We start from the raw sequence: 27369 nt of genomic DNA, 5'->3' as shown, positions 1-27369 counted from the left end.
ATAAATCAACTAGGTAAGGATAAAAAAGACTAACTTAAGAGTCCAATTGAGGTTAGATAACATAAATGTGAGGTGAAGCCAGTTGGCTAATCACGTGACAACTTCCATTATGGAGCATATGAGGATGAAAGGAGCTGGATAGCAGCAGTTATCCAGGGTTAAAGTGTAACAAAACAATTGGGACAAAATACAAGGTGATGAAGGATTTGAGTAGAGAGCAATGTAGAACTGAACTTGTTAACTACAGACTTGAGATTGGGAAGAGAGGAAAGTAAAGTCAGAATCCAGGTAATGGACTGAGAAAATACTAAGAGAAAGTGGAGGTTATGAAGACAAAGAAGGAGAGGGAAGTCATAGGAAGAAATGATAGGTTTTGAACAGGTAGACTGAGGAATGTCAGTTTTTGATCTCTGAAACAGCACACTTAAGAAATGTATCAAAATTGAGGGAATAGCCACCTTTTTATGTCTAGATGAGAAGAAATGCAAGACTTCATGAGATCTGAGGAGATTGAGAAACTAGGTTACAATTAGTCTGTAATTTAAAGTAACTTAAAATAAATCGCTAACAAAGGTTGGATCTTTTAACTGCATCTTAAAATAAAAATCGAGTTCCACTAAATAAATCAGACTTCCTTACCAAAGTCAGCACTTAAACATTATGCTTAAAGAGTATGCTATGTATCCACTTGAAAAGAAAGAACGCTATGCATCTATCTGCACGAATCTTTTAACCCCAAGATAGCAACAGTATCTAACTTCAAAGAAGTCAGCAAAATTGTAGCAAAGCAGGGAGAGCAATATAGAACAAATAGCATTGGATTTAAGATTAGAGATCTGAGTTCAAGCCTAGCTCTGATACAAGCTGTACAACTATGAGGAAGTCATTTTACCTTTCCTCCTCATCTATAAATAGGTAAAATAGTATATACTACCTATACCTTAGAACTATTGTAAGCAAAGTGCATGGTAAACCATTGAGTGATTATTATCAAACAAAATTACCACTTTAATGCTAAAGGATTTATGAAAAATGTAAAACATATTAAGTTACTAAGTTCTGAGCACATGGTACATTTTGGTCCTTTAAACAATGTCTCTCAGTGAAGACATTGTTAACTTAGTAAAACTAGGAAATAAAACTAGCAAGCAGGTTAGTAAAGTAATGTGAAGAATCAGCAAAACTGGTTTGCCATGAGCAGCAACCTCCCTGAAATAGATTCTCATTTACTCCTCATTTCTTCTCTGTTTGAGTTTCTCTTCTCTTTGAAGCAGTCCTTGATTAGTTTCTTTTTAAATCTCCTCTTAATTGGGAAATAAAATTAGAAAGCTTATTTGATATCAGTAATGAGGTTTCTCTGTTTCTGCTTTGATCTGGTTTTGAAAACTGAATGCTGGGGGGAAAAAGGAAAAACAGACTCAAAAAAAAAAATTCCTGCTTTTCATGAGCCTGAAGCATACATAAGGCATCAGATGGTTATAGGAAGTACCACACATGGGGCAACTGAAGAATAAAAACAAAACTGCTTAACTAAAAGCAAATTTATATGATAAACTTCTAAAAAGACCTTTTTGCCTTGTGCTTCTCTATAGAGGATAAACCTTTGTGACTGAGAGGTAGAGAAAAATTAAAATGATCCCTCTGGTAAAATAAGCTCAAGGGCTGAGATAGCTCTTATTTTGTAATAACTTGTCATACTGTAAGCAAGTCTGAATTTTGAGTTTGTATGCTAAAAAAATTGGAAACTAAGAGGATGTCCATTACTTTTGGATTGGCTGAATATGGTATATGCATGTGGTAAAATATTACTGAGCTCAATGAAATGAAAACCTGTATAAATTTATGCAAAGTGAGCACAAGCAGAACAATTAACTGCTCCATTGTAAAGAAAATCAACTTTGAAAGACTTGGTAACTCAGGTCAAAACAATGACCAAACACAATTCCAAGGTACTCCTGCAATGCATCTCCAGAGAGCTAACAGACTGAAATTGCAAATTAAAACATATTCTCTCTTCTCTCTTTCCTCTATTTTTGGACATGACTAATATGTGCATTTATTTTGCATAATTATAGATTTTACTTATAATAATGGATTTTATTTTAATTTTTACCATCTCATTGGGGAGAGAGCAAAATCAGAACTGAAAATAAAATTGAATTTTAAAAAATTTTAAAGAACATGCTATTGTAAAATATATATATATATTAAGAGAACATGTTGCCATTTTATGTCAGAGAAAATGTCAAAGAATACATGCCCTCCAGTTGATGGATTTTTAACCTGACAGCTTACCAACACTTCAATGGGACTGGTAACAAGTGAAATCACAAATAATTCTGTTTTGACATTGAACAGCATAGAGGAACTTTCTAGAAAGCCTAGAGTATATGTTTATGATATCAATCACTATGGAATTCAGGAAATAAATTGGATCCATCCTTCTCATATTCTAAGACATCAATTATTATTTTTTCCTCTGTTATGGTATAAAATGTTTTGTATCATTACTTTGGAAGTTCTACATTAAAAAACAAACAACAGCCACAAAACAATATCACCCCAACCACAGAGTATACAGATAACCTTATCATTAATTTTAGTAAGAGAGCTTGGAAATTATCTACTCTAATACCCTCATCTGTCCAGGAGAAGTCCTCTTCAGACAATAAGAATACGAATTTTATTTATTTAAATAATATCTTTCTTAAGAAATAAAACACTAGAAAACGAGAAGAAAAAAATTTTCAAACAGGTTCATTTTTATACTCCATTTACTTAGAATATTTATGCTTTATTAAGAAAGAATGCAAAATTACTGTGAGATCAATCCTTAAATCATTATCTCACAATTTACTAGGAAAATCATGTGAGAACATCTACAAAAATACTTGATCATGCAATTTTTAAAAAAATTAAAAATGATAATTTCAAAGACATAGTTTCCCTAAATGAATTTCAAAGTTTGTTACCATTCACTCAGTGAACAATTTATATAACTCTTATGTGCTATGATTAACATCAATAAAAAGGCCTAAGAGAATTTCAGGAATATCTTTTCCTACTATTAATTGTCACTGAACACTCTATAGAAGGTTTCTACTCCAAATAATCTGAAGATTATGAAATTGTCTTGGCACTTCAAAAATGCGGAAAGTTTGTATCATAAGTCTCTGGAGAAAGAAAAAGAGAAGGAGGTGGAAGTGAAATGTGATGCTTTTCTCACTTTGTGCAAAGGGACTGAAAAGAGTTACAACTGTGGGATAAAGGTAGAATCGAACGTTTCTCTGGTTATACCAGAAGCAAAGAATTCTCAGGTAAGAGTTGCAAGCACATTTTTTAAATCTAAGAACCAGAACTAGTGCTTCCCTTCTAAGATGCCGCCTTCATTTTCCATTTATTCACATTCCTATACAAAAGAGTGATGTTAGCTCATTTGTACCAACAGAACAAAACCAGGTACTGAATTTCACTTTTTAAAAGAGCAGCCACTTTGTTATACTGTAAATAACAAAAAGTTTTGAGAAAAGATTTTGCAAAAGGACTTTAGAAATAGAAAAATAGAAAACAAAACTAAAGTTATATAGACCTACAAACCAAAGCTTCTTAAACTGTGGGTCACAACTCCATATGGGGTCTCATAATTGAATGTGGGGGTCATAAAATTATGATTTATTAATCAGTAAATGTTTGATTTGCATATCAATTTTATATATTTCTATACTGAGGTCATGTAAAAATTTCTCAGGAGAAAAGGGATGATAAATGGAAAAAATTTAAGAAGCCTTGTGGTATATGCAAATGACAGAAAGGAATGTAAGGAAAGTTAAACTATCTAAGGAGAAAAAAAAAAAGAATAGTTCTGTCACTCCAGATATGACTCTCACTTTCAACAATTCTCATATCTAACCCTAATCGCTCCCTGGGACAACTGCAGTTTCCTTCCTGTTCTGCTTCTTCCTTTTAAGCATTTCCATTCATTTGCCAAAATGTAAGCTTTTATAACAGTAAGAAATACAGAAACATTATTTTGAATTATAAAACTAAAACTCTGACATCTTTTTCTTACATTTTGGAGGATTTTCATTGCTGGGCCAAGTGCATTACAAGAAATTATCAGCATGCTTATTATGATCAAAACTCACACAGACTTTTAGGAATCTATTATCACAGTATCACATACCACTTTACTTTTTGGCAAAGAACTTAAACTCTGAAATAGACTGAAAATGAATGGTATGGTATAGCTTGAAAGCAACAGACTAGATGCTCTTAAGACAAAAATCTGACTCCCGAAAGCTCAAAATCTTTCACACTAAAACGTCCACCTTAATTTCCTTCTTTTTGAGGATATTACTATATAATATAGTCTTAAGGCTAAAGAAGGAAGTTTAATAATTACTATTCTCCTCAAAATGTTCAACAAACGATGCATTATTAGACTCAAAGTCAATGGTTTATTAAAGCCCAACTCTATTCCATTCCCTTAGAATTTTGTGGAAAAGAGTATTTAGGACAGTTTTGTCTGTGATTTTATAAATTTAACTCAACAAACATTTAGTAAGTGTAGATTGTGATCAGGCACATTAAACCCAAAGACAAAAACCATACTGTGCCGGCCCTCGAGATCTTCGATTTATTTGGGAATTCCCAACATAGACATCCCCGAAGCAGAAACAAATCAACTGTTACTAATAAATTTTAAAGAGCTGCCTAGAGTACTAAATGACTTGCTAATCCTCATAAGGCTGATAGATTTCTAGGTACGACTAGGGCCCAGATTAATGCCCATCTGGGAGGCTGGCTGCTCCATCTCCGTCTGGCTGCCTCTAATTTTGACAGATAACGGTACACATATGTTAGTATGTCTAATTATATGATACTCATGAGTATTACGGACTCTTTCAAACAAGGGGCCTCATGTTGTAACTATCACCTAGGGTTTATAAGGCCCTTCAGGACCTTAGGATCATTTGGTGGTGAAGAGTAGCAACATAAGGATACAAAATGTTATTTTACAATGTAATTATGGTTTGTAAAGCCTTGGGCTTCTTCGCTGGTAAAGGCACCACACTAAAGAGAACTATTTATTGCTAGTTTATTGCGAATAGGTTATTCTCCCCCCCGGAATATCTCTCTGTAGGTTTCCGATTCTTAAAGGATGATGTGATTGAGGTCCAAAATGTTGTTCCATAAAAAATATAAACAAAAACCACCCTTTCTCAGTTGGGCCTGTAGCACACAGAGATACTATATGAGAGAACTTTTATATAATAGGAGTATTGAATGTCTCAGGCCCTGATTGCATAGTCCCCACCCCTGGTAATTGACAAAGAAAGTAACCAATCACCAGTAAGAATCCCATTGCTTTAGCAAATGAGAATACGAAGGTGGGGTTAGGCAAGGCTCCGGGCTGTTCCCCACACCACCACCCCCCCACCACCACCACCTCCCGAGACCCAGGTTGTGAGGAGATGGATTAGGAAGTGGGCTCGGAGGAACTCATTACCCCCGGTTGTAGCTGTTCTCCTCCTCGTTCTCACAGTCGCTGCAGTGCTCATGGCCATTCCCGTTCCCTTCCATCAGCTGCGGCGCCGGAGGTGGCGGTGGCGGCGGCGGAGACTTCACTGCTGTCTCACTCTCATCCGCCATCTTGAGTTGGGAGAGCCGGGCTCCGCGCCCCGCTACATGAGGAACTGCTATTGGACGAGGAGGAACCGGCGATGTTTTCTGGGCTTTGTAGTCTTTAAGGGAGGGAACGAACGGGTAAAAGGGGAGGGCTCATTTTCTGAGAAGTGATCAGAACGTACTACGCTACCCAGAAATCACGAGGTCAAGGGGCGGATCGTAGCTAAGATCGTAGCTAAGTCTTCTTGGAGGAGGGACAGTCTCTGGAGGTCTTCGAGATTCGGGTGCCTTTTGAGGAAACAAGGGCCTCAAAGATGGGGGAGGGTAGGCCCCTCCTTGAGAGTACGGGCTGCCCCGTGGGATAATGGGAGTTGTAGTTCAGTGCTTACCTAGGAAACCTCACATGGACGTTTCCAAGATCCGAGGTTTGACCTCAATCTATCCTTGGCTAACTCAAGGCCTTAAGCAAGCAGTTTATTTGCTGCCGTTAATAACCGTTATCGTTCTGGGATAAGTGAGAGAGGCCCGAGGGTGCGGGCTGGAGGGGAATTCTCCAAGGCTTGAGTATTTCTTGGGAGAAGAGGACTAACTTGGGGGGATATAGAGGAATGGGGAGAGATTCTCCCTGCCCATAGATAAAGGCTCAGATGGACCTCCAACTAGAAGGTGAGCGCTCATCTTCCCCTTCCCTTTCCACCGCACTTGGTCCCTGGGCATGATGGAGCAATTTAGATCCCAATGCCTACTAAAACCCATCAGGGAATAATTCTGGAAGCACCAGCTGTATTTATGGAGGTTAAACTGGTTTCCCGTTATTAATTGGAGAGATTATTTATTAGACGTCATCGGTTTGGCTTCTTTGCCTCTGGAGGCTTGGGAGTTGGTTTCAGAAGTTTAGCCTGTGACTTGGTCACTGAGTCAATTAGCACTTAATAAGAGCTCACAGTGCATGCCAAGTGGGAGGATACTAAGAAAGGTAAAAGACAGATCCTGCCCTCGAGGAGCTCACTAGCTAATGGACAAACTGCAAACACCTATTACAAACAAGCTCTACACAGAATGAATATCATATAATCAACCCAGGGAAGGAGTGGAAGACTCCTTTCTGACCTAGCCTGACCGATTTCAGGATGAATGTGGAATAGCCAGCATTTTATCTGAATTGTATCTTTTTTAATCTTAAGAAAAGTTTTTATTGCATTTAAAATAATTTTTTTATTGTTTACTTCAGCATAATTTTGTGCAGTAGTAGAGCCCTGAGCCTGAAGTCATCATTACTGTGTTCAAATTCAGTCTCAAAACACTTAATAGCTGTGTGATTCTAACAAGTCACTTATCCTCTGTCTACTTCAGTCTCAGCTTGGTAAAATGGGGATGATTACAGCACTTACTCCCCAAAGTTGAGATAAACTGAGATATTTGTAAAGCACTTAGTACAGTGCCAGATGCAAAGAAGGTGCTTAACAAATGCTTGCCCCCCTCTCCCCTTCCTTTAGAACACCACCCCACAAATGCATAATTCCACATACAGAGTAGAACAGAAAAAGACAAGTCTAGATGAAACTAGTAAGTGTAACTTATTTGAAAATATATATGTGTAAAATTAATTTAACGCATTACTTCCCTGTTTAGTAAGAGACAACTTTATTAGGCAAAGATTAATACTAGAATCTCTCAATGACAAGAGACAATTAAATTTGTGCCAGAAAATCAAAGGCATTTCATTTTCACTTCTATATTATTAGGGATAAGCTTCTTATCAAAAACTCTACAGACTCACTGCTGAAGCCAAGAAAATATTTTTTTATTCAAGATCTTGCTAGACTGGTTGTCTGGAAGCAGACATATCTTAAAATCACCAAAACATGCACTTTTATTCCCTGCCCCCTACCTCCCCAAATGCAAGTCGCTCTCCATATTCCCCATTGACTGGGTATTACAGAAATTACAGCCTATTGGGAATCCCTAAATCCTCCACAAGAGTGTGAACCCCCATCTTGATTATACCTAATAGCAACTTTCATATTATAATTTATGGTTTCCCTCTATAAGTTTTGTTTCCTTTGCTCTACATCAGCCTAACCTTTAGGTTTCATTGCTTTGCATTTCTCTAAGTTTTGTAACTCTGTAGAAACTAAACCCATTTCTCAAAATATCAGTTAATTAGGCATGACAGTTATAAAAGTGGGATTCCCTTTAGTTTGACTCACATATATTAACATTCCTAATCTTCAAAATCTGAAATTGAAATCTTAGCAATTAATCATGAAATCTTAGCAATTAATTAGTGAGCAAGTCATGTACTTAGGTATATTTATCTTTAAAATTCTTAAATATAAAATAAACCCCAAATTTTCACTGACATATGTTTGGATTGGAGGATAGGATGCCACAGTGAGACTTCCCCAAAGTCCAGTGATTTCCCCAAGTCCACTTCCCCAAAATGTCAATGATTTGACAATGTGAGAACTGGATAAGGGTTTATGAAACTTAAATTAGAAAAATGAAGAGAAATAAAACTTAATCAGAGAAATGAAACTGAAACCCAAAGGTAACAAAACTTATAGAGAGGAGCATAAATTAGAATAAGAAACATACTATGAAATGAAACCAGAAGTATGAATTTACACTCACTAGCATTCAGGATAACCTATACCCAACTAATGGGAAATCAGAGGAGGATATGGAATGGCATGTCTTATTGATTTTAAATCCATTTACTAGCTAGCCTCTTGCAAGAATGTAAAATAAAATTCTATCTTGGCTTCATTGGCTAGTCTTGTAGAATTCTTGGTTGAACACTTGTCTCTCATAACCCAGAAGATTAATGAGAAAAAAACATCTGATGAGAAATAAACATTATTGTCCTAGAAAGAGTGAGAGGTGGTGGTGGTGGTGGTGGTTGGAGTGATGGACCTGAAGTTAGGAAGACTTGAGTTCAAATATGACCTCAAATACTGTATAACCCTAGCAAGTTACTTAACTCTGCCTCAGGTTCCTTGAAGAGATCTAGATTTAGGGTGTCAGAAACCAAATGATGAAATTAGATTCAGGGAACCAAATGATGAAATTAGAGTTCCTGGTGGTCAGCGAGTTAAATAGTGAGGTTAGTGGCAGGTTCAGGGTTCAGAGAACCAAATGAAGAGGTGTGGCTCCCCTAATTCCCCTTGGGATTCCACGCATGTGTAGGGCATTTTGGGAACCACCTCTTCTGGCAGTGCAGAGATCCTTCGTTAAGGAGTTTACAAACTCGAAAAGCTAGACTGATAGAAGTTTATTATAGGCATTGGGAAGTCATCCTTTGCTATACATGAATAGAAAGACTGAATTCCTTAGTGGCAAAGTCCCAACAGAGAGATATAAAGTCTTGCTAGGGAAGTAGGTGAGGATAAAGAGAGGGTAACATTGAAAGAGAATATCATCCCAGCGAGCAGAGGCTTGCTATGCCAAGAAGAGAGATTCCTTGGCATATTAGGTCCTCTGCAAGGAGAGAGTTTAAGATTGGCTCTTTTATAATAGAAGATTTTGGCTACAAGCTGAGGGCAATTCTTGATAGGGCTAGGTACAGCTTGAGCTGAATTTGAATAGAATTGAATGAATCTTTTTAATTCAATAGGAAGCTTAATCAGTAGTAAGTGTTATTAATGGAGGTGGTGCCCCATCTCTCAGGATCTTTTACAGAAGCCAGGATTCAAGGAGAATCTGTCCTTCAAGGAATTTGAGAGTTTTGGGGCTCCCTTCATCCTCATCTGTAAAATGAGCTGAAAGGAAGTGGCTAACCACCCCAATATCTCAGCCCAGAAAATCCTTTGGGGTCATGAATGTGTGTTGGGCTTTACACCAAAACAAAAAATCCACAATGAAAACCACAAATAAGATAGAAGATTTGAATCTCTTAATTACTTAATTGCAGGCACCTCCAGGGCATAGGCTACATTCAAGCCTTTGTCCCAAACCTCTCTACTGAAGTTCTTTTGAGGAGTTTGAGAGGGAAAAAGACTAATTGTCCTAAGGATATGTACTGGTGCCCTAGCCCTATCAGAGGTGCTGGGTAGAAGTTCTGCCACTCAAGGGAGGGAAGCGATGTACAGGGTGAAGAGAAATCTGGGTATAGGGCCCTGGAACCAAATACATAGATACTACACTTTTAGAAGAGCACAATAGCTGAAGAGCCTACCCCACTGGAACAGTGTGACAGCCTAGCTGAACAGCAGAGTTCATAATAACGTGTGACTCTGGGTAAGTCACTTAACCTCTGTCTTACTGCCAAATGGGTATAATAATAGTACCTACCTCCCAGGGTTGTCCTGAGAATCAAATGAGTGTTTAGCAAATATTGTCAGGCATCTAATAAGTTGGTTGGTTGGTTGTTGGTTATCGTTCTGGAAGAGGACCAAAATGATATCACTGTGTTTAGAATTTAGTTAACAGTGCATCCAACTGTGGCTGATCAGACCAATATGAGCTTGGAGTGCTCTGTTGCAGGTCAGACACAAATAGTCCCTATGAACATTTGAGTTCTCTAATTTTTTACATCTTGAGTTTTTTGGGGGGTTAATTCAGTTCTGCTTTGCTCAAAGAGCACAGCATCTTCCCTGATGAGGGCATGACAGGCTGGGTGGTCCTGTATCAGTATCTCCCATGTCACACAATTAATTCTAAAGTTCTTAAGAGATATCTTGAGAGTGTTCTTGTATCGCTTTTTCTGATCACCTTGTGAGTCCTTGCCCTGTGTGAGTTCTTCATAAAGTTGGGGTTTTTTTGGCAAGTGAATATTTGGCATTGGAACAGTGTGGCCAACCCAACAGAGTTGTGCTCTCTGCAGTAGAGTTGGAATGCTTGGCAGTTTAAGTCAAGAAAGGACCTCAGAGTCTAGTATTTTATCCTATCAGATGATCTTCAGAATCTTCCTAAGACAATCATTATTAAATTTTAGTAGATACCTACTATGGATCAGGCATTGTGCTAAGCTGGGAAGGAGTAGTGTGTTATTAAAAAAAAAAAAAAAAAAAAGACAACCCCTATTCTCAAAGAGTTTACAATTTATTTGAGGGAAATAATACCCAAAAAGAAGTTTGAAGGGGTTGGTGGTACTTTATAACTCTACTCTTCCAAATAGTGGGATCTAGGCTGGTAATGAGGTGGAGTACCACACTAATGGGATTTTGCAGGATAATGAAGTTTTCCCAATAATGGATACCTGGAACATGTGTGGAAAAATCAGAAAATTGTGAGATTTGGATGGGGACTTAGTTTCCACAGAGTTATGAAATTTAAATTGGAGAAACTTAAATTAGAAAATTGAAACTTAAGAAATGGGAGGCTGGGACCCACAGGGACATCAAAGAATGTAATCAAGGATAGAGGTTTTAGATTTGAACAGGAACCCTCTAGATTTTGCCCCTTCAGGTTATCTTCCCCCATAAGTATGTAAGCTCATTCTGGACGGGAACTGGCTATATCATGAAGGGTGGAGCTTCTCATTCTGTAACTTCTGTTATATCCAATTAACAGGGAATCAGGAGAGGGACTTGTGCTTCAGGATAGGTAATAAAATACTGCCTTTGAAGTTTCAAAAGTGAGACTCATTCTGACAAGAATGTAAAATAAAGTCTTTCCTGCGTTCCTCAGTTCTTGGTAAGATATGTTGTTTCTTATAGTCCCAAAAGTAATACAGCCAGGTGAAAAATGAGGGGATGTTCTGAAGTGACTTAATTTCTTGAGATCCTTTGGAGAGAGAAAAGATAGTGAATCTTTGTGTTATTGTTATGAATTGCCTTGGCCACATGTGTACCCTACACATGTCCTCAAAAGTCTGGCTTCATTCTTCTTCCCTGAATGTGTTCATGATAATTGGGAGAAATGCTTTTGTAACTACTGATATTGCTATGCCATTTGAATTCTTTGCTAAAAAAAATCGAATCTACTAACAGAGTAAAGGGAATCTTATCCATATGAGAGTGTATTCTGGTATTTAGAAGAATAGTTACCCAAAGGGTTATCCATAATGATGGGAGTGAACTTTGAAATTAGATTCAGGGTCTCAGACTCCAAAAAGTCTTGGGAAAAACATACTTTCCCAGACAAGCTTTACCAAGTTAAACAGCGTCATTCAATTGAAGATCTTGGTCAAATCACCCTCCATTGATCTTTTGGGGGTCGTCTGGATCCTCTTCAGAAAATTCTAGGTTCTAGGAAAAAGCCTTCAAAATGATTTATTCAGTTAGAGATTTGGGCCTGATATTGCTATTGAGTGGCTTGAAACTCCAAGATAAGTATTCTCTTTTCAATTGGAAATCTAGGCCTGGGAACATTGGCAACATTGAAAGAATCTCATTCAATAGAAGCCCAAGCCCCAGACCACCAATAAAAGACAATTTTGACCAAATCTCTGCAGAAGTACAAAATCCAAAGTAGGTTTATGCTTTGTCAAGGGACTTCTCTATTTGGCATAGCTGCATGCCAGGATTTTTGCCTGCTGTGAAGATAACCCCTTCTCAGTGATAACCTTTATTTCCCTAACAAGACTTAATAAGTCTGTTTTCCTAGCAAAGATGGCTTCTCAGTGCCAATAAAAATCCCTTTTGCCATTCACTTTTCCAATGCACTAATTCTTTCATGTTGGACCTGTGCACTGACCAGAGGGGATTCTCATACTTCAATTCTCTACCACTAGAATCACATCATTAAATTCTAGGGATAGTAACAACTATTCCTCTAGGACCTAACCTGGTGGTGGTGGTATGAGTTGAGCAGTTGAGCCATGACTGGAATGTTATGCTATTAATACATATTCTGAATTCTGGAAAGTCGCAAGTATGTCCTGAATGTTGAGTCTTGGGTAATGAGGAGGGACAGCAGAGAAGGCCTGAAGTATGGATAGAATTATAATACTCCCTGAGACAAGCAGGAAGAGTACTAATGGTATCATCCCAGCCTGAAATTAGCCTTTTGTTTTCAAGTAGGTCTTTTGTTCAAATGGACTTTTGATGAGGGGTGAGGATAATCTAACAGCCATGGTGTTCTCCAGGATGGTGTGTAGCAGTCTCAGTCTGCTAGTGAGGTTTTTGACAAAAATGGACTTATTTCACTGAGAAACTCTTTCCCTCAGTAGGCTGCTTCCTGATTAGGAAGATAGTTTGGAGTACAGAGTCTTGTTTTTTATTTAGATTTCTATGGTTTGGGGCTAATTTCCAAATCAATAAGGATGGTGATTGTTTCCCAGTCCAAAGTGATTCCCAGATCAATTGGAAGTGGGAGTTTCCTGTGGGAACTAGGTAGTTTTCCCAGAGCTGGGAGATTCAGGTGGGTGAGGGTCATTTTTAGGAATTTCCCCAGGCCAGGTAGCCCACCCTTAACAAAGATCAGGGGGACACAAGAGTCCTATTACATCACTTTCATTATAGTCCCACCCCAATTGGAGGTCTTTAGAAATACCACCTTACTGTATCCAATCAGAAAATCAAGTTATGATGTCAATCTTTCCTCCCTTCATTATATTTTCCTTATAAAACATCTTTCTACTGTATAAATCTTTGCTAAATCCCTTTTAGGATTAGTCTGCCAATCAGTGGCTTACTCCTAGTTCATGATGATGTGGTGTGGGGATTGTTACCAAATGATGACAGGCACCAAAAGTTGGGGTTCAGTTATGTGAAGAATTCACAATGGCCATTCTCTTTGGCAAAAAGTAGATTTATTTAGGGGAAAAGTAGACAAAGTGAAGGGATACAATAGACACCAGGAATGGTAAATATGAAATAGAGTGGAAGAACATATCGTAATGCTGGAAACTGAGGCAAGATAGAGATTAGAGAGTTTTTAATAATTTATTTGAAAGGGAGAGGTTGTGCTAGGGGCATGTTGCCCTCAGGACTGATGTCCAAAGCATCCAGCAGTTAATGTGTGCTTCCCATGAAGTATATATTCATAATGGCTCAGCTACAGGGGGAGACCGAGGCAGGGACAGTTAGAGCACTGAGAGCAGAAACAGACTATCAATCTGGTTCTGACAGGGTAGGGAGTGGTATTGGGCATTCTGATAAGTTGGGATGCCAGAACAGGGAGAAGCACTGGACATTCTGATGATGTCTAAGATAGAAGATCTTTTTCCTTATCTGGATCATCATGATTAGGAGGGAGGGATGGTACAGGATTGAGCAGAACAATTAGGAACTGAGATAGAACAATTCAGGGAAACTGAGTCAGGACAATAAAAGGGGACTGTGGCACAACAATATGAAAGACAAATTCCTCAGTGGAACTCACAATTACCCAATAGAAAGGAAGTCTTCATGAGGTTGAGGCAGACTAAATCCTGAAAGAGACTTAGCACCCTAAAGAAGTTAGTTAGCTGTAAGGAGGAGAAGTAGAGTTGGGAAACATAATGGAGTTAGGGAGAGATACCATATGGCATGGGATAGAGTAAAGAGAAAGATACCATAATGCAGAGTTCGGGGTGGGCTTACCCAACGGAAGGTAGTAGTTTTTTATTTTAGTATATTTTATAAGGAAAATTTAACCTAGGGACATGACTGGGATTTCTACAGACGGTAGGTCTCAGAAGTTTGACATTACTTGAATTTCAGACTGAATCATCTCTCTAAAAGGTGGGACTATGAAGCTAAACTGATCTCCATTTTCAGAGCCTTTTTCCTGTTGAGGTGTGAGAAATGAGAGTTGAGCGATCCCCTGACAGCAATGGGATACCCCTTAGCCAATGGCAGGCTTTGTGAAAGAATGTGCAAACCCTAATGAATGCAGGCTCAAGGTTTGTGGCAAAAATGGGTTTATTACACTAAGGAAACAACTTCCTTAGCAGACAAACTCTGATAATGAAGAAGGGACCCCAAAACTCTAAAACTCCTTGAAGGGAAAGTAAGGGAAACTCACCTGAGGGAAACAAGACACTTTCATTCTGTTATCTAGGTGGAGTTGGTTCAGTCCTGAGCAAAAGAATTCCAACCCTATTGAATTAAACTCATTCAATTCTATTCAAATTCCAGCTCAAAACTGAAACCCAGCTTGTAGATGAACCAACTTGGGCTGTCCCAGCCCCCACTGGGTCTGACCTGCTTGGCAGGTCTCAGCTTCCACTAAGACCCAATATAATAACTTCCTTCAATGAAGGTCTTTTGCATGTGGACCTCAGTAGCTCACTCAGCTGCCAGGACTTTCTGTCCACTGAGAACTGCATTCTTACTGCTAAACTCCATTTTCCAATAGACATGCCACTATAGAATTCAGTCTCTTGGTAAACTGATTTCTGTTTAACAATAAACTTTCATTTTGCAGCGAATAATTCGCGAATGAGTGAATTCTTTCACTCTTAAAATGTGCGGCCAATTTAAAGGGGATTCTTAACAACCTCTAGACCACTCAAACAGCATCAACAGGACTTTTGCTAAGATTTGCTAAGTGTAAACACACTGAGAAACAACTCAATGGGCATTCCTGATTAGGAATTAGCAGAGATAGATTGACAAGCCTTCAGTTTTATCAAGTTTGCCCTGGCCCCAAGCTGGGGAGCAGTTCCAGGAGACTAATCTTCAACTCAATAGAGGAGTTGACTATTTCCTAGAGTGAGATTTCCAATTGAATAAGATTACTTATCTGGGATTTTCCCCTAGGAGGGTGGGGCTCCTCCCAGAAGCTGGGAGGGTTTGAGGCTCAGGACCACCCTTCCTCCAAAGATTAAAGAGGACACAGTTTACATCATTCCTTCCTGTTTGCCTAAGGGATTAATTTTTATCAATTACTCTGCTAACCACATTGAAGACTCATTGATGGCACATTCCCTTTAATGGTGTTTTCCTTCTGATTAATTCTGAATTCCACTGGGGAACTTGTCTTTCCCCTTGTTAATTGTTAAAATCCCTTTTCTTGCCAAGTCCTGTGTGCAGTTCACAACATAAACTAGCAAACCTTTGTGCCCTGTGATGAATATCTGATTTGATTTCTTCAGGTCATGTAAATTTTATATAATATTCTTTTACAATTTATTTCCTAAATTTACTTCATATTGCCATTCCTAGTGCTTATTTTATCTCTTCACTGAATTTATTTTTAATTTAAAATTTCTAATTCAACTTTTTTTTTCTATTCTAGAACAGCTTTTATCTCATTTTAAAATTGATCTTTATGATATTTTCAGAATTAATTGGAAATTTTTTAGATCATAATCTGTCTCATCCTTGAAACCACCTACCCACCACTTATCTCCCTACTTTCAGAAGTCACCCTTTAGAGTGGTATAGCTCCTATTGAGGTTCTCTAACTATTTGTTATCATTTTCACTTTCATTCTCATTTTCTTATATTCCTGATCTTGGCAGTATTCACATTTATCAGATCAGTTTTAATTATACTCAGTGTCACCTTGAGATTTAATGTTTTCAGTAGTGTTACTAATTTTGTTTAGTATCACTTTCCTTTCATCGAGTATTTGTGTCTTCATGCTTAAAATGTGTGTGTATACCTATGTGTGTGTGTGTGTGTGTGTATGTGTATGTAATATTCTCTCTAAAATGTAATGTTCTCTATTGAGGTTTTCTTGGGGTATCTGGGAGCAGCCTTCCTTTCAGTTCAGTAATTACCATAAGTGAAGCCAGGGATTAAAGTCCAAATCCTTTATTGTCTCTTTCCAAGTCTTGTCTCCTTTCCTGGGCCCAGTTAGCTTTCTTATAGTTCAGATCCTTTATTATCTCCTTCCTGGGGCTGGGCAGCTTTCTGGAGAGCCTTTCAGTCTGACCTTGGTCTTAGTGGGGGAAGTGCAAGAGTCCAAGCCAGCCATCAGGAAGATCGAAGATCGAATTGAATTTCTCCCCTTGGTTCTGAGAGCTTAAGCTCCTGCCACCAGTCCTGTGCCTTCTCTCCAAATGTCTCTGAATCTCCTGGCTTCTAGTTTATATGCTCCACACTGAGTACAAAAAAATCATTATATCACTAGGAAACCATTATTTGTTGTAGGATTAAATTAGTGCTAAACTAGATTTAACCATTGTCTTCTCAATTCCACTTAGTACCTTGTTTCAAGTTCTGGCCCATAACATTTCCTTGTAGGATTAAATCAATCATACTGAACCATACTAAATTAGATAATTGTCTCTTTCAATTCCACTGACTTAGTACCTTGTAAGACTCCTTTGTTTTAAGTTCAGAATTCTGGCCCATAATATATATATATATATATATATATATATATATATATATAATATATATATATATATATATATATATATATATATATATATATATCTTCAGATTCCCTCTTGTCTTATATGCTTTGTACTTTTCTCTTGTGCTTCAATGTGAATGGTTAGATTACAATAAATTAATTGTATTTTCTGCCTTTTCTCTTAGATTTTCTGTCTTCTCCTATCATTTTCTTATATATTTATGTGATTTTCAATCTTCATTTGTTGATCTCCCTCAATTGTGTTTATATGATCTAATTTTGGCCTCTAAACATTACTTTCTGAAGCACAGCCATTTATATTTTCTGCTTTCTTCTGTGCATTCTTTTTTAATTAGTAGGTATTAATACAAACAGAATTCTCCATATCATCTCAGGCCAAGGGACAAGTTGCCAACAACCAATTTATAATCTCTCAGCAACTTTGTTAAAGTTGCTTTTATTGACATATATGATCCACAAGTATCTCACTGCATTCTAATACTGAGCTGGGAACTCTGGAATGGTTTGAATTAGGCTTAGTCCAGAATACTATCTTTTAGGAATCATCTCACCCACTCCTCACCCGAGTTTCTCCATCTGGAATGCAATTGCAACAAAAACTCATCTTTATTGAGCTAGACAGGTACCACTAGTGGTTTAGATGTTTTAAAAGGGTCAGTATCTGAGACTTCTGAGATTTTTTTAACTTATATTATTGACTTTTCCAAAGTAGATGGTCTCTGAGCTTTCTAAACTGATGGAATACTGCAAGTAGGGGCTCTGAATTAGTTATCTGGGACCATGCTCTCAGTAACTATTGTGGCCTTAAAATTTTTTTTTTGATAGTGTTTTATGTTTCCAGATATATACAAAGATAGTTTTCAAATTCATCTTTATAAAACCTAATGCTCCATATTTTTCTCCCTTTTTCCCTTCTCTAATCCAAGCAAGCAATCCAATATAGGTTAAACACAAGCAATTTGAAAGGATCATTGAAGTCATAGATGCCTTCCTCCATTTCAATTATGAAAACCATGCGCTCATTCTAATCTAATCCAACTAATTAACACCATAGGTATGCCAAGCAAGATTCAGGTTAGGCCAGTGGTCCAGCTTAGCATTGAAATAAAATGAGATACGTACAGACCAGAGATGTAGAATTTTGGCTAAGTAGTAGAGACTTGAACTAGATTAAAATTTAATTGGAAAATATTTAATAAATAAAAATGCATCCAACATAGGCAATGTTAATTTATGTTTTTCCTAAGTCAATTTGTGGTACACACAAAAAAAGTTTCTGTTTGAGTTTAAATTCATTGTTATAGACTACTTTCACAAAAAAATTAACAAGAGTACTTTGTTATAGCACTAGTTCCATAAATAAATTTCCCCTAGTTTCCATATGGAAAGATATCTGGTCAATTGATGTCTGTCTGGTCAATTGGGGGTGGTGACTTGAACTTTTACTTTTTAATGATATAGGAAAAGTTAAACTGTATTTTTATATTTATGGCAGTGTCACATCTGCTAAGTCTGAGGGACTCTGTATTATTCCTGGGATGTTTTGTTAATGTCACAGATGAATGGAAAACTGAGTCAACTTCCTGAGCCCTAGGCCCCTAAACTAATTTAGCTTTGGGGATAGTTTGCCATCGGGGGAAAAAAATAGTGAAGATCACATAGCAGGGATCTTAGCAAATATATTATTTTTCATTATTTTTCCCATTATTTTTCATGATCTCTTGGGGTGTATGGGGTGTTCAGTGTAACCTAGCACTTCTAATGTGAGGGTTTACCAAGACCCTGTCAGCCACTTTTAGTATCTACCTGTAACCCAACTTTGTGATGTAGCACTAGAAAACTGTAGTATGCTCAGTGTCCACATTTTGATAAATCATCTTAACAGAGGGTCTGAAGCAAATTGAGGATAACTGATAGGTCTCAAACCCCTTAGTGAGTTAAATGGCTTTCTACCCAAAGCATAAAGACTTTCCTTGTTGGAATGGGTGGAAGAGAACAGTTTATTTCTATTTTTTTTTCATGGTTTGATTGTTTTTCTCACTAGTATTTGATTTTCCAATTACATGTAAAGATAGTTTTTAACATTTTGTAAGATTTTGAGTTTCAATTTTTTTCTCCCTTATCTGCCTCATCCTTAAGATAGCCAGCATTCTGATATAGGTTAAAAATGCGTAATCCTTTTAAACATATTTAAACATTTGTCATGTTATACAAGAAAAATCAGACCAAAAGGGAAAATACTATGCATTCAATCTCCGTATTTTTCTGGATGCAATTGGCATTTTCCATTCCAAGTCTATTGGAACTGCCTTGAATCATAACATTATTGAGAAGAGTCAAGTTTATTAGAGTTGATCATCACATAATCTTGTTGCTGCTATGGATGACATTCTAGTTCTATTCACTCATTATCAGTTCATATAAATCCAGACTTTTCTGAAATCATCCTACTCATTGTAGGACAATATATATAGATTGAATATATAGAACAATAATATTCCATTACATTCATATACTATGACTTGTTCAGCCATTTCTCAACTGATGGGCATCCACTCAATTTTCAATTCTTTGCTGTAGAGGGCTGGAACTCTGGAAAGGTATATTTGAATCAAAAAGCAGGGGGCTTATATAGTTAAGCACCTACTCAGTGTGATTGATAATGGTTGTCTAGTTAAACATATACTTAATGTATTGTAATGATGTGATCACTCTAGTTGGCATATACTTAGTGTGATATGGTGATGTAATGTTCTACAGTTGGCATATGCCCAGTTGCTGTAGTGATGTAATAGGATATTTAAGGGTTGAGAGAACCGGGGACAGGGTCAGTCAGTCAAGAGTGAACAGACTATGAAGGAAACAGACTTGAGACTCAAGAATAAAGACTTTACACTCTATTCCTGACCATCCTCATGGTGACTATCCTGCTGAGACCAAGCCTCGTCTGGAGGACCTCCAGAAAGCTAGCCTGGACAGTACACCTTGTCACTATAGAAAGGGCTGCTACAAACAGTTTTGTACATATGGGTCCTTTCCTCTCTTTTATGATGTCTTTGAGAAATAGACCTAATAGTGAGACTGCTGTATCAAAGGGTATGCACAGTTTTATTGCCCTTTAAGCAGAGAACAGCCATTTCAAGGATCATAAAGGAGATTAAAGCAGGTGCTGTCTAAGGCTCAGAGCTTGTTCAAATATTGAAGATACCAAGGTCATCTACTACATTGTGAGTCATCACCAGTTGTCTTAATGTTTGTTCTGCCACTGTACTTGTTGACTAGGAAGAGAGTGTGAAGCTTTGTACTTTGTACAACTTTGTACAACTCTGCCTCATTTAAATCCAATTCACAAACCTATCAGGATATCTCTCCATGATGTCATTGGTCATCTTTGAAAAGAAAGGGTGAGCAACATTATTTTCCTTGATTATAAGCCCTTGAAGTATGTTATCTTATTCATCTTTGTTTCCCTTACTGTCCTTGTAAGCAAGTAAGAAAAAAACAGTTAATAATTTTTGGGTTCCAAAATGTCGTATGAAGAAAAACAGATAAATATTCTTATGGAGCTCAGAATCTGACTCTGAAGTTTATAATAAAAAAGAAGTTCCCAAAATGTCATAAATGTTAAAATTCATGAAAATACAAACAATATTATCCTTATTCTGTTGAAGGTTAATTGAAGGCTGTCTCTGGCAGCAGCCTTTTTTTAGTGTCTTATATACTTGGTTGTTCTTTAAAATGATTGGCTAGTAGTGATTGAAATTGTGAAATAGAGAAATTTTTATTTCAGTGTACTTCTTGCCAGGCTCCTAACTCCTTTCAGGTGTCGGTTTTTGTTTTTATTTTTAATTTCAGCAATTCGTTGCTCTCAAATAACTGTTCCAATCCCCATTAAAATGAATTCAATTTATATTCAATAAATATTGTGAACTATGTACAAGGCACAGCATTATTAGACTTTGTGGAGCCTACAAAGAAGTATTAAAATTTAATCCATCTTGTAGAAACACGTGTGAAAAATTAAATAGCAATCCAATAGAGTGGATGTGTCAAATGAATAGTACAGATGGGACTAGGGAGTCCAACGAAGAGAGGGGTCTTTTAGGGTTTTATAGAGGAGATTGGATTTCATCTTGTCTCCAAAAATAATGGGGATATATAGTGGGATAATAGCGTTTATATAGTTCCTCAAGATTTGCACAGCAAGGTACACATTTTATTTGATAACATTTAAGAGACTGAGAAAGAGGAATAGCAATCCTGGCAAAGGTGAGGGAGTATTTAGAACTGGAAGGGACCTTAAGAGACCAAAATGTATCTACATTTTGACGGATGAGGTGTAGCTTGCCCAACAAAACATAGATACTGAGTTGCAGCTCCTGAATCCCAACTCTCTGGTTCTAGACGAACTTTTTCCAAGCTACAGAGTTGCTAAAATTATTCCCAAGGAGAAGGTGGAGGCCCTTCCCTTCTAAATTAGAAATTTGCCCTACATTCTAGTTTACGGTTATTTCATAAGTAGCCCTGCACCGACCGGTAAATGGGCATGCATCATTCTTTATTTTACCTTTATCTAGAAGGTAAACTACTGGAGAGGTTGAGACTCGGGCCTATATTGGCCTCAAGGAGAGCATTCAAGGAAAACTGGTAGACGTATTCTCGCACCCACTTTTTTCAACCTTCTCTCTATCCTCTACTTTAACCCCAGCTCACATTGCAAGAGGAGAGAGAAAGAGAGCTAAGCAAGCAAGGTCCTGATTGGACCAACGGCGGGGCTCGTCCCAGGCGGGCCAATGGCACTGCTGTCTGTTGCTGGGTGGGTGAAGCCGCCGAGGCAGTTATTTGAAGGGAAAAGAGAGATCAGAAAAAAGTGGGGCTGGGGCCCGCAAATGGAAGTGAGCTTTATTAGTTCCTCCGGGCGGCGGTCCCCTCCCGCTTCCTTTGTCCCTGTTCAGGCTTCTGCAGTAGAGCAGGCGGCGACCGCGCGGCCACCCTTGACCGTACTCGGTGATCTCGAGAGGTCGCGTGTGTGGCGGGTGGCGGGTGACGGTGACGTGACGCGTGACCTCGCGGTCCAGAGCCGGATCCTCCCTCCTGCCCAGTTAGACCCGAGTGGCTGCACTTCGTTCTTTCTCCGTGGGCCCCCTAGGACAGGTAGGCGGGCATGTGGCCAGCCGTCCCGGTCCCTGGGTTTTAGGAAGGGACGGAGCCCCAAAGCGGAGGCCTCAGCCCCGCTCCCAGTTTTTGCGGCTGGAGGACCAAGGAGGGGCGCCTCTGAGAGCTGGTTCTTCGCTGGCCCCTTTCGAGCGTGGCTCTGTAATTTTACCGGAAAAGAAAATGATTTTCTGGGCAATGAGTGGCTCTTTTGTAGCTCGTTTATGGCGAAGGGCTCCGGCCCTTTGGGAGTTGTCCCAAGTGGTGGAGGGGACGGGAATTAGGTTAAATTACACCACAAAACAAGTCACCCTTCCCCAGCAAAGAACATAGAGAATAGATGAGTTTGGAAACATATTTTCAGAAAAACCCCCTAATAAGGTGGTTGAGTACATTGAAGTACTACTCCCTCATAGATTGTAAGTTCCTTGAGGGCAGGAACTTTTATTTCTATTAATGTCCCCAGTAATTGGCAGCTAACTAGACTTTTGTCGAGTGATTGGTTAATATTTGAGTGGAGTCTGTCCATCTGCCTTCTCCCCCCTTTTCCCCCATTGTGGGAAAGAGGGTAAAAATACTCCAGTCCTCAAGGGATTAGGTGTGATATAAAAAGTTGGTGCCGTAGTTGACTCAACTGTGAACTTGGGATGATGCCATCTTGGAGACATGCAGCAAAGTAAAAGAATGATGCAGAAGATTTTTAGCTATACCGGGTAGTCGATCTGCAAATAGATGTCTTTTTCTTTTAAACTGGTCTTACACTTTTTAAAAAACCAACTTTAAATTATTCTTCCTGATAACTCCTCTTAGAGAAAGTGCCAACCAACTTCATTAACTCTCTTCTGATTTTCCCCAATGCCACTAGTAAAATTACTTAAAACATAAATTGCCTTTGGATACTTTTACTGCTGTAGACCATTTTCTTTTTTAGCTGGGAAGAATTCCATCTTGAACTGATTGGAAGTAAAAGGTAATTATTAACTCCTGCTCATATAGTGTCCCTAACTATTTAGTTTTCAAGATTTCAACTGACTGTAGTAACTCTACTCCAAAGGATCTCCCTCCCCCTTTCTCTACTTGGCAGACAATTCATTTGAAAATCTATTCAAGATCCTATGCTACTCCCTGAGTGGACTATCAAGGTTACTAAAATACAGGTCCTGCTCTCAAGGAACTTTGAGAACAGTACAAAATCTATGCAATGGCCATATAACAATGTGTCAAAAATAAAATTTGGTCCCTTTTCTTTTTAGTTCCAAGCAGGTTAACTTCAACTCTCTATCCAAAGTACCACCCTGATTCTCAGAATGCAAAGTAGACTATGATGAATGACACTTTTTCATGAGCTGTATGACCCTGGACAAGTCATGTAACCCCAATTGCCTCCGCAAAAAACCAAAAACAATAATTGAGTCTTATTATAGTTTGTGGTCCAATGCATTTTTATTTTATTTTATTCATTTAAAAACATTCTGAGGGCAGCTAGATGATGCAGTAAGTAAAGCACTGATCCTGGAACCAGAAGGATTTGAGTTCAAATGCTGCCGCAAACACTTTAACACCTCTTAGCTCTGGGATCCAAGGATAGTCACAACCACATTTGCCTCTCAAAAAAAAAGCAAAAAAAAAAAAAAAAAAAAAAAAAAAAAAAAAAAAAAAACATTCTGGGAAGAGTACATAGGCTCTACAGTGATACAGAAAAGTTTCAGAAACCCTGACTTAAGAGGGAGTTGCTCCAATGATCTGTCCTTGGCCCTTTGCTGTTTATTCATCATTTTTATTTGACTAGGAGAAAGGCAGAGAAGACATATTTGTCAAATTTACAAAATAATATGACACTTGGAGATAGTTACTTGTATAACAGTCTGGAACCAAAAAGAGTTCATCAGGCTAGAATGATTTGTGGCACTAAATGAGATTTCAACAGGGTTTCAGCAGGTTAACTTCATAAGTACAGATTGGGAAAGACATGTCTAGACAACAATTCCCATGGGAAAACTTCTGGAGAGTTAATTGGATGGCAAACTTTTCAGGAGTCAGGTTGACACAGAAGTCAAACAATGTAATGCTAAGTTACTTTTTTTTTTTTTTAAAGAAAGGCATAGTGCCACCAAAAGAAAGGTAATATAGGTAATATACCCTGATCTGATCAGATCACCTTTGAGTTTAGTTCTGGGTGCCATGTTATAAAAAACACATAATCAAGCTAATATAAAGAGGAAGCTAAGAATAGGAATTGTAGAGGACAATAGAATGTGGCATATGAAGATTTATTAAATGAAGAGCTTATATTAAGTAATTATTATATTTAAAGCAATTGAAATATTAATACAAAGTGGAAAGAATCTTTACCTTCAAAGATAATACATTTCATTGGGAAAATAACACATCTATAGGAGTGGCGTTTTGGCTTGGAAAATCACAGTAATCATAAATGGAACAAAAGAGAAGTTGATCAATATGACTGCATTGGCAGTATTGTTTTGATTACAATTGCCAGAGCCAGTAGTAGGTTCTTTACTGCAGGGCACTGGATGGATAGTTGGAAGGAAACATCTGATGGTTGTTGGCTGGCAAAAGAGAGGTACTGATGAGTTTGTGCTCATTAACTCATTAAGACAGCTCAATCTGACTAGGGGATGATTTCCATCCAAGGTACAGTTTTTGGAGGTTTAGTAGTAAAAATGTATAGCCAGCCATATATGGCAAAAGAATGGTGTCTTCCTTGTTGTATAATATAAATTTAAAACTATCAGCTAGTCAAGTCATATACTTACATTTTGAATAAGTATTGATTTAGGTGCCAACTATGACGCAGGGTACTGTGCTAAGCATGAGAAACTAAAACAAAAATGAAAGCCTCTCTCAAGGAATATACATCTTATTGAGGAAGATAACGCACAAAATCTTATGTATATAAATATATACAAAATGCAAAGTCATTTTGAAGTTGAGAGGCAATACCCCCTAGTGGAATCAGGAAAAGATCTCATGGGGTCAAAGAAGAAAAAATACACAGAGAACAGAATGAAGTTCCAAAAGATATCTTATACAAAAGATCAAGGTGATTTTGTTATTATTTTGTATTGAGTATGTGCTTTTAGAACTATGTAACTAGTTTGCAGTTTCATATATAATTCTTTTCTGTTATTTTCAGATGGCTATTGCTCTGTAAGATTGCAATAGAAAACAAAATATTTTTTAAAATAGTTCATGTAGGAAGTATAAGCTGAACTCTGAAAGAAACTGGCAGAGATGAGGAAGTAGTTTATTTCGTGATGCAAAGAAAAGGAATTATGAGACAATGTCTTATGTGAATGAAGAACAACAAAAAGCTTATTTTTGTTGTACTAAATGGTGTGTGGGGGGTGTTGCATAATGTGGAAAATAGGTTTTTATATAATGCACAATGTGGAAAAATGCAGCCAGATAGGAAAGGATTTTAAATTCCTAAAGACAGTTCTTAGAGCTACAGGATTCTGACAAGACAGACATCTCTTGGATACCAGTTGGCCTTTTTCACTGACCCTAAATCAGATGGAGATAGAAAAGAGTTCCTCAGCTAAGAGCAAGGGATTTACCTAAGAGCTGCGACTGAGCTAGAAACATAATTCAGCTTTCTAGACTATCACTTATCCCAGTTACTGTGATCCAGCTGTGTGTCTCAGTATAGGGTTTAATTCAATTACCTTTCTTATCCTCTCTTGAAAATTCCTGAGTAGGGTAAGCAGAGATAAAAGAAAACATGAATGTGAGTTTGGACAGAACCCAGCATACTTCAGGAGGCTTCTTGTTTATTGGTTCATAAGTAGGTACCCAGTGGCATTTGGGGTGGTCTCTTGAGAATATGGGACTTGGTGTTAGAACTTCTGGGTTCTTTTTCTCTATTGCTCACTGAATGAAAATGTATCTTTCTTAAAATTAACTTTGGTTTTCAACTTCCTGTCCATGGACTAGGATTAGTTTCCCCAGTCCTCTTATTTCCCAGGAGAGAAGGTGGCAATGTCCAGCCACCTTGAATGAAAAGACTCAGTTTTATGCCTATTTCTTTACTCCCAATAGCACTGCTAGCCTTCAGATGAAACTAAGATATGGCAACATTATGTGCTACTTAGAAGGGAGTGGCAGCACCCACTGACTCATCAACATCTCTTCACTCTGGAGGCCAGTAATTGGCAGATTGGAGAGGAATGAATGGTGCAGGCTGCTTAATAGGCTGAGGGAGGATTGAGAGCACTCACTGGTTTAAATAGTTGCATCTCCCCCATAATGAAAGATTAGGAATGAGAAAGCTGTATATAAAAATAGTACTTAACAGTTAACTAGAAAACAATATATTTTTGCAACTGTTGGTTCCATGAGAAAATAATTAGGTCCCAAGGCAGGGAATGACTCGTTTTCCTGAATGATTATATTGATCACTGGAGCAAAATATATACATTCCCTTTGGTAAGCAGTGGGAGGGGAAAGCTTCTGTCTGGTGTGTGTGCACCATATGAAATCCAGAGAGCCAGCTGAAAGAAGGGAGAATGGGCTACATTCATTAGAGATGCAGGTTAATGAAGAAGAGTGCCCCTGGCAGTATGGGAAGAGTCTTTAGGTTTTAGACAGGGTAAAATGAGAAACCAGAAGCTTATTTCTTCCATGAGTTCTGAGCTTTTATGGAGGGAATGAGGGATGGAACAGGGTTTCTTCTTTCAACATCTCAGTTCCATAATCTCAACAGATTCATCTTATTTCATTGTGAGAGACTTGCCAGGCTGTGGCAGGCTGGAGAACCAGGCTGGGAGGTACATAGATGTTCTTGGTTCTAACCCGAGGTTTGCTCCAATTTGCTATGTGATTTTGCTTTTTAATCTTTGTCTCCCCCCCCCCCCCCCATCCCCAATCAGAAAACTATGCCTACTTAGAAGGAGTTAGAACCATTGGATTAATTCTCTGTATAGTTAAAACACTTTGACCTGTGAGTAGCTCACAGTTTGCAAAGAAATGATAACTCCAGGTGCTATTTTCACCTTCATCCCTCCTCCCTCTACCATCACAAAAGGCACACACTTATCTTGGACAGTGGTTCTCATATTTTTTGGTTCCTTTATCACTTGGCTTTACCTGTGTGATTCTGGGCTAGTCACTTAATCTCTGTCTGCCTCAATTTCCTCATCTGTAAAATATAATAATAGCACTAACTTCGTAGGATTGTTGAAAGGATCAAATGAAATGTCATTTGTACGGTTTTTGGCAAATCTTAAAGTCTATATGAAAAGACATAAATAAAGCTGTCCTTGTCTTCTAGGAGTTTAAATATATTTTTCTTCCAAAAGAATAGAAAAATGTCCAAAAAAACATAAATATCCTAAATATCTACTTTTTATTTTTTGCAAATATTGTAAG

The 27369-nt window shown here is 37.9% G+C and overlaps 2 protein-coding genes across 5 annotated transcripts in view; one reads left to right on the top strand and one right to left on the bottom strand.

Moving 5' to 3' along the window:
* Positions 1-5695, bottom strand: part of NMT1 (N-myristoyltransferase 1) — a 57049-nt gene extending 51354 nt beyond the window's left edge. Inside the window, exon 1 of the mRNA XM_051994870.1 lies at positions 5510-5695. Within this exon, the coding sequence (XP_051850830.1) occupies positions 5510-5652 (143 nt within the window). The 5' untranslated portion in view covers positions 5653-5695. The remainder of the gene's footprint in view (positions 1-5509) is intronic.
* Positions 5696-6051: 356 nt separating this feature from the next.
* Positions 6052-27369, top strand: part of DCAKD (dephospho-CoA kinase domain containing) — a 41712-nt gene continuing 20394 nt past the window's right edge. The window contains exons 1-2 of one of the 4 annotated variants that reach the window (XM_051994871.1): positions 21927-21978; positions 22910-22948. Coding sequence is in view for 2 of the 4 variants with exons in the window: in XM_051994873.1 (XP_051850833.1) it covers positions 21618-21978 (361 nt within the window). In the remaining 2 variants the exon portion in view is untranslated. Of the gene's footprint in view, positions 6295-21315; positions 21979-22909; positions 22949-27369 lie in introns of those variants that run through there. The other 3 variants (XM_051994874.1, XM_051994873.1, XM_051994872.1) reach the window with 3 other exon arrangements.

This window comes from Antechinus flavipes, chromosome 4 (genome assembly GCF_016432865.1).
Source record: "Antechinus flavipes isolate AdamAnt ecotype Samford, QLD, Australia chromosome 4, AdamAnt_v2, whole genome shotgun sequence".
Lineage (NCBI taxonomy): Eukaryota > Metazoa > Chordata > Mammalia > Dasyuromorphia > Dasyuridae > Antechinus > Antechinus flavipes.
The sequence above is the reverse complement of the archived record's forward strand: the minus strand, read 5'-3'. Positions and strand labels throughout refer to the sequence as shown.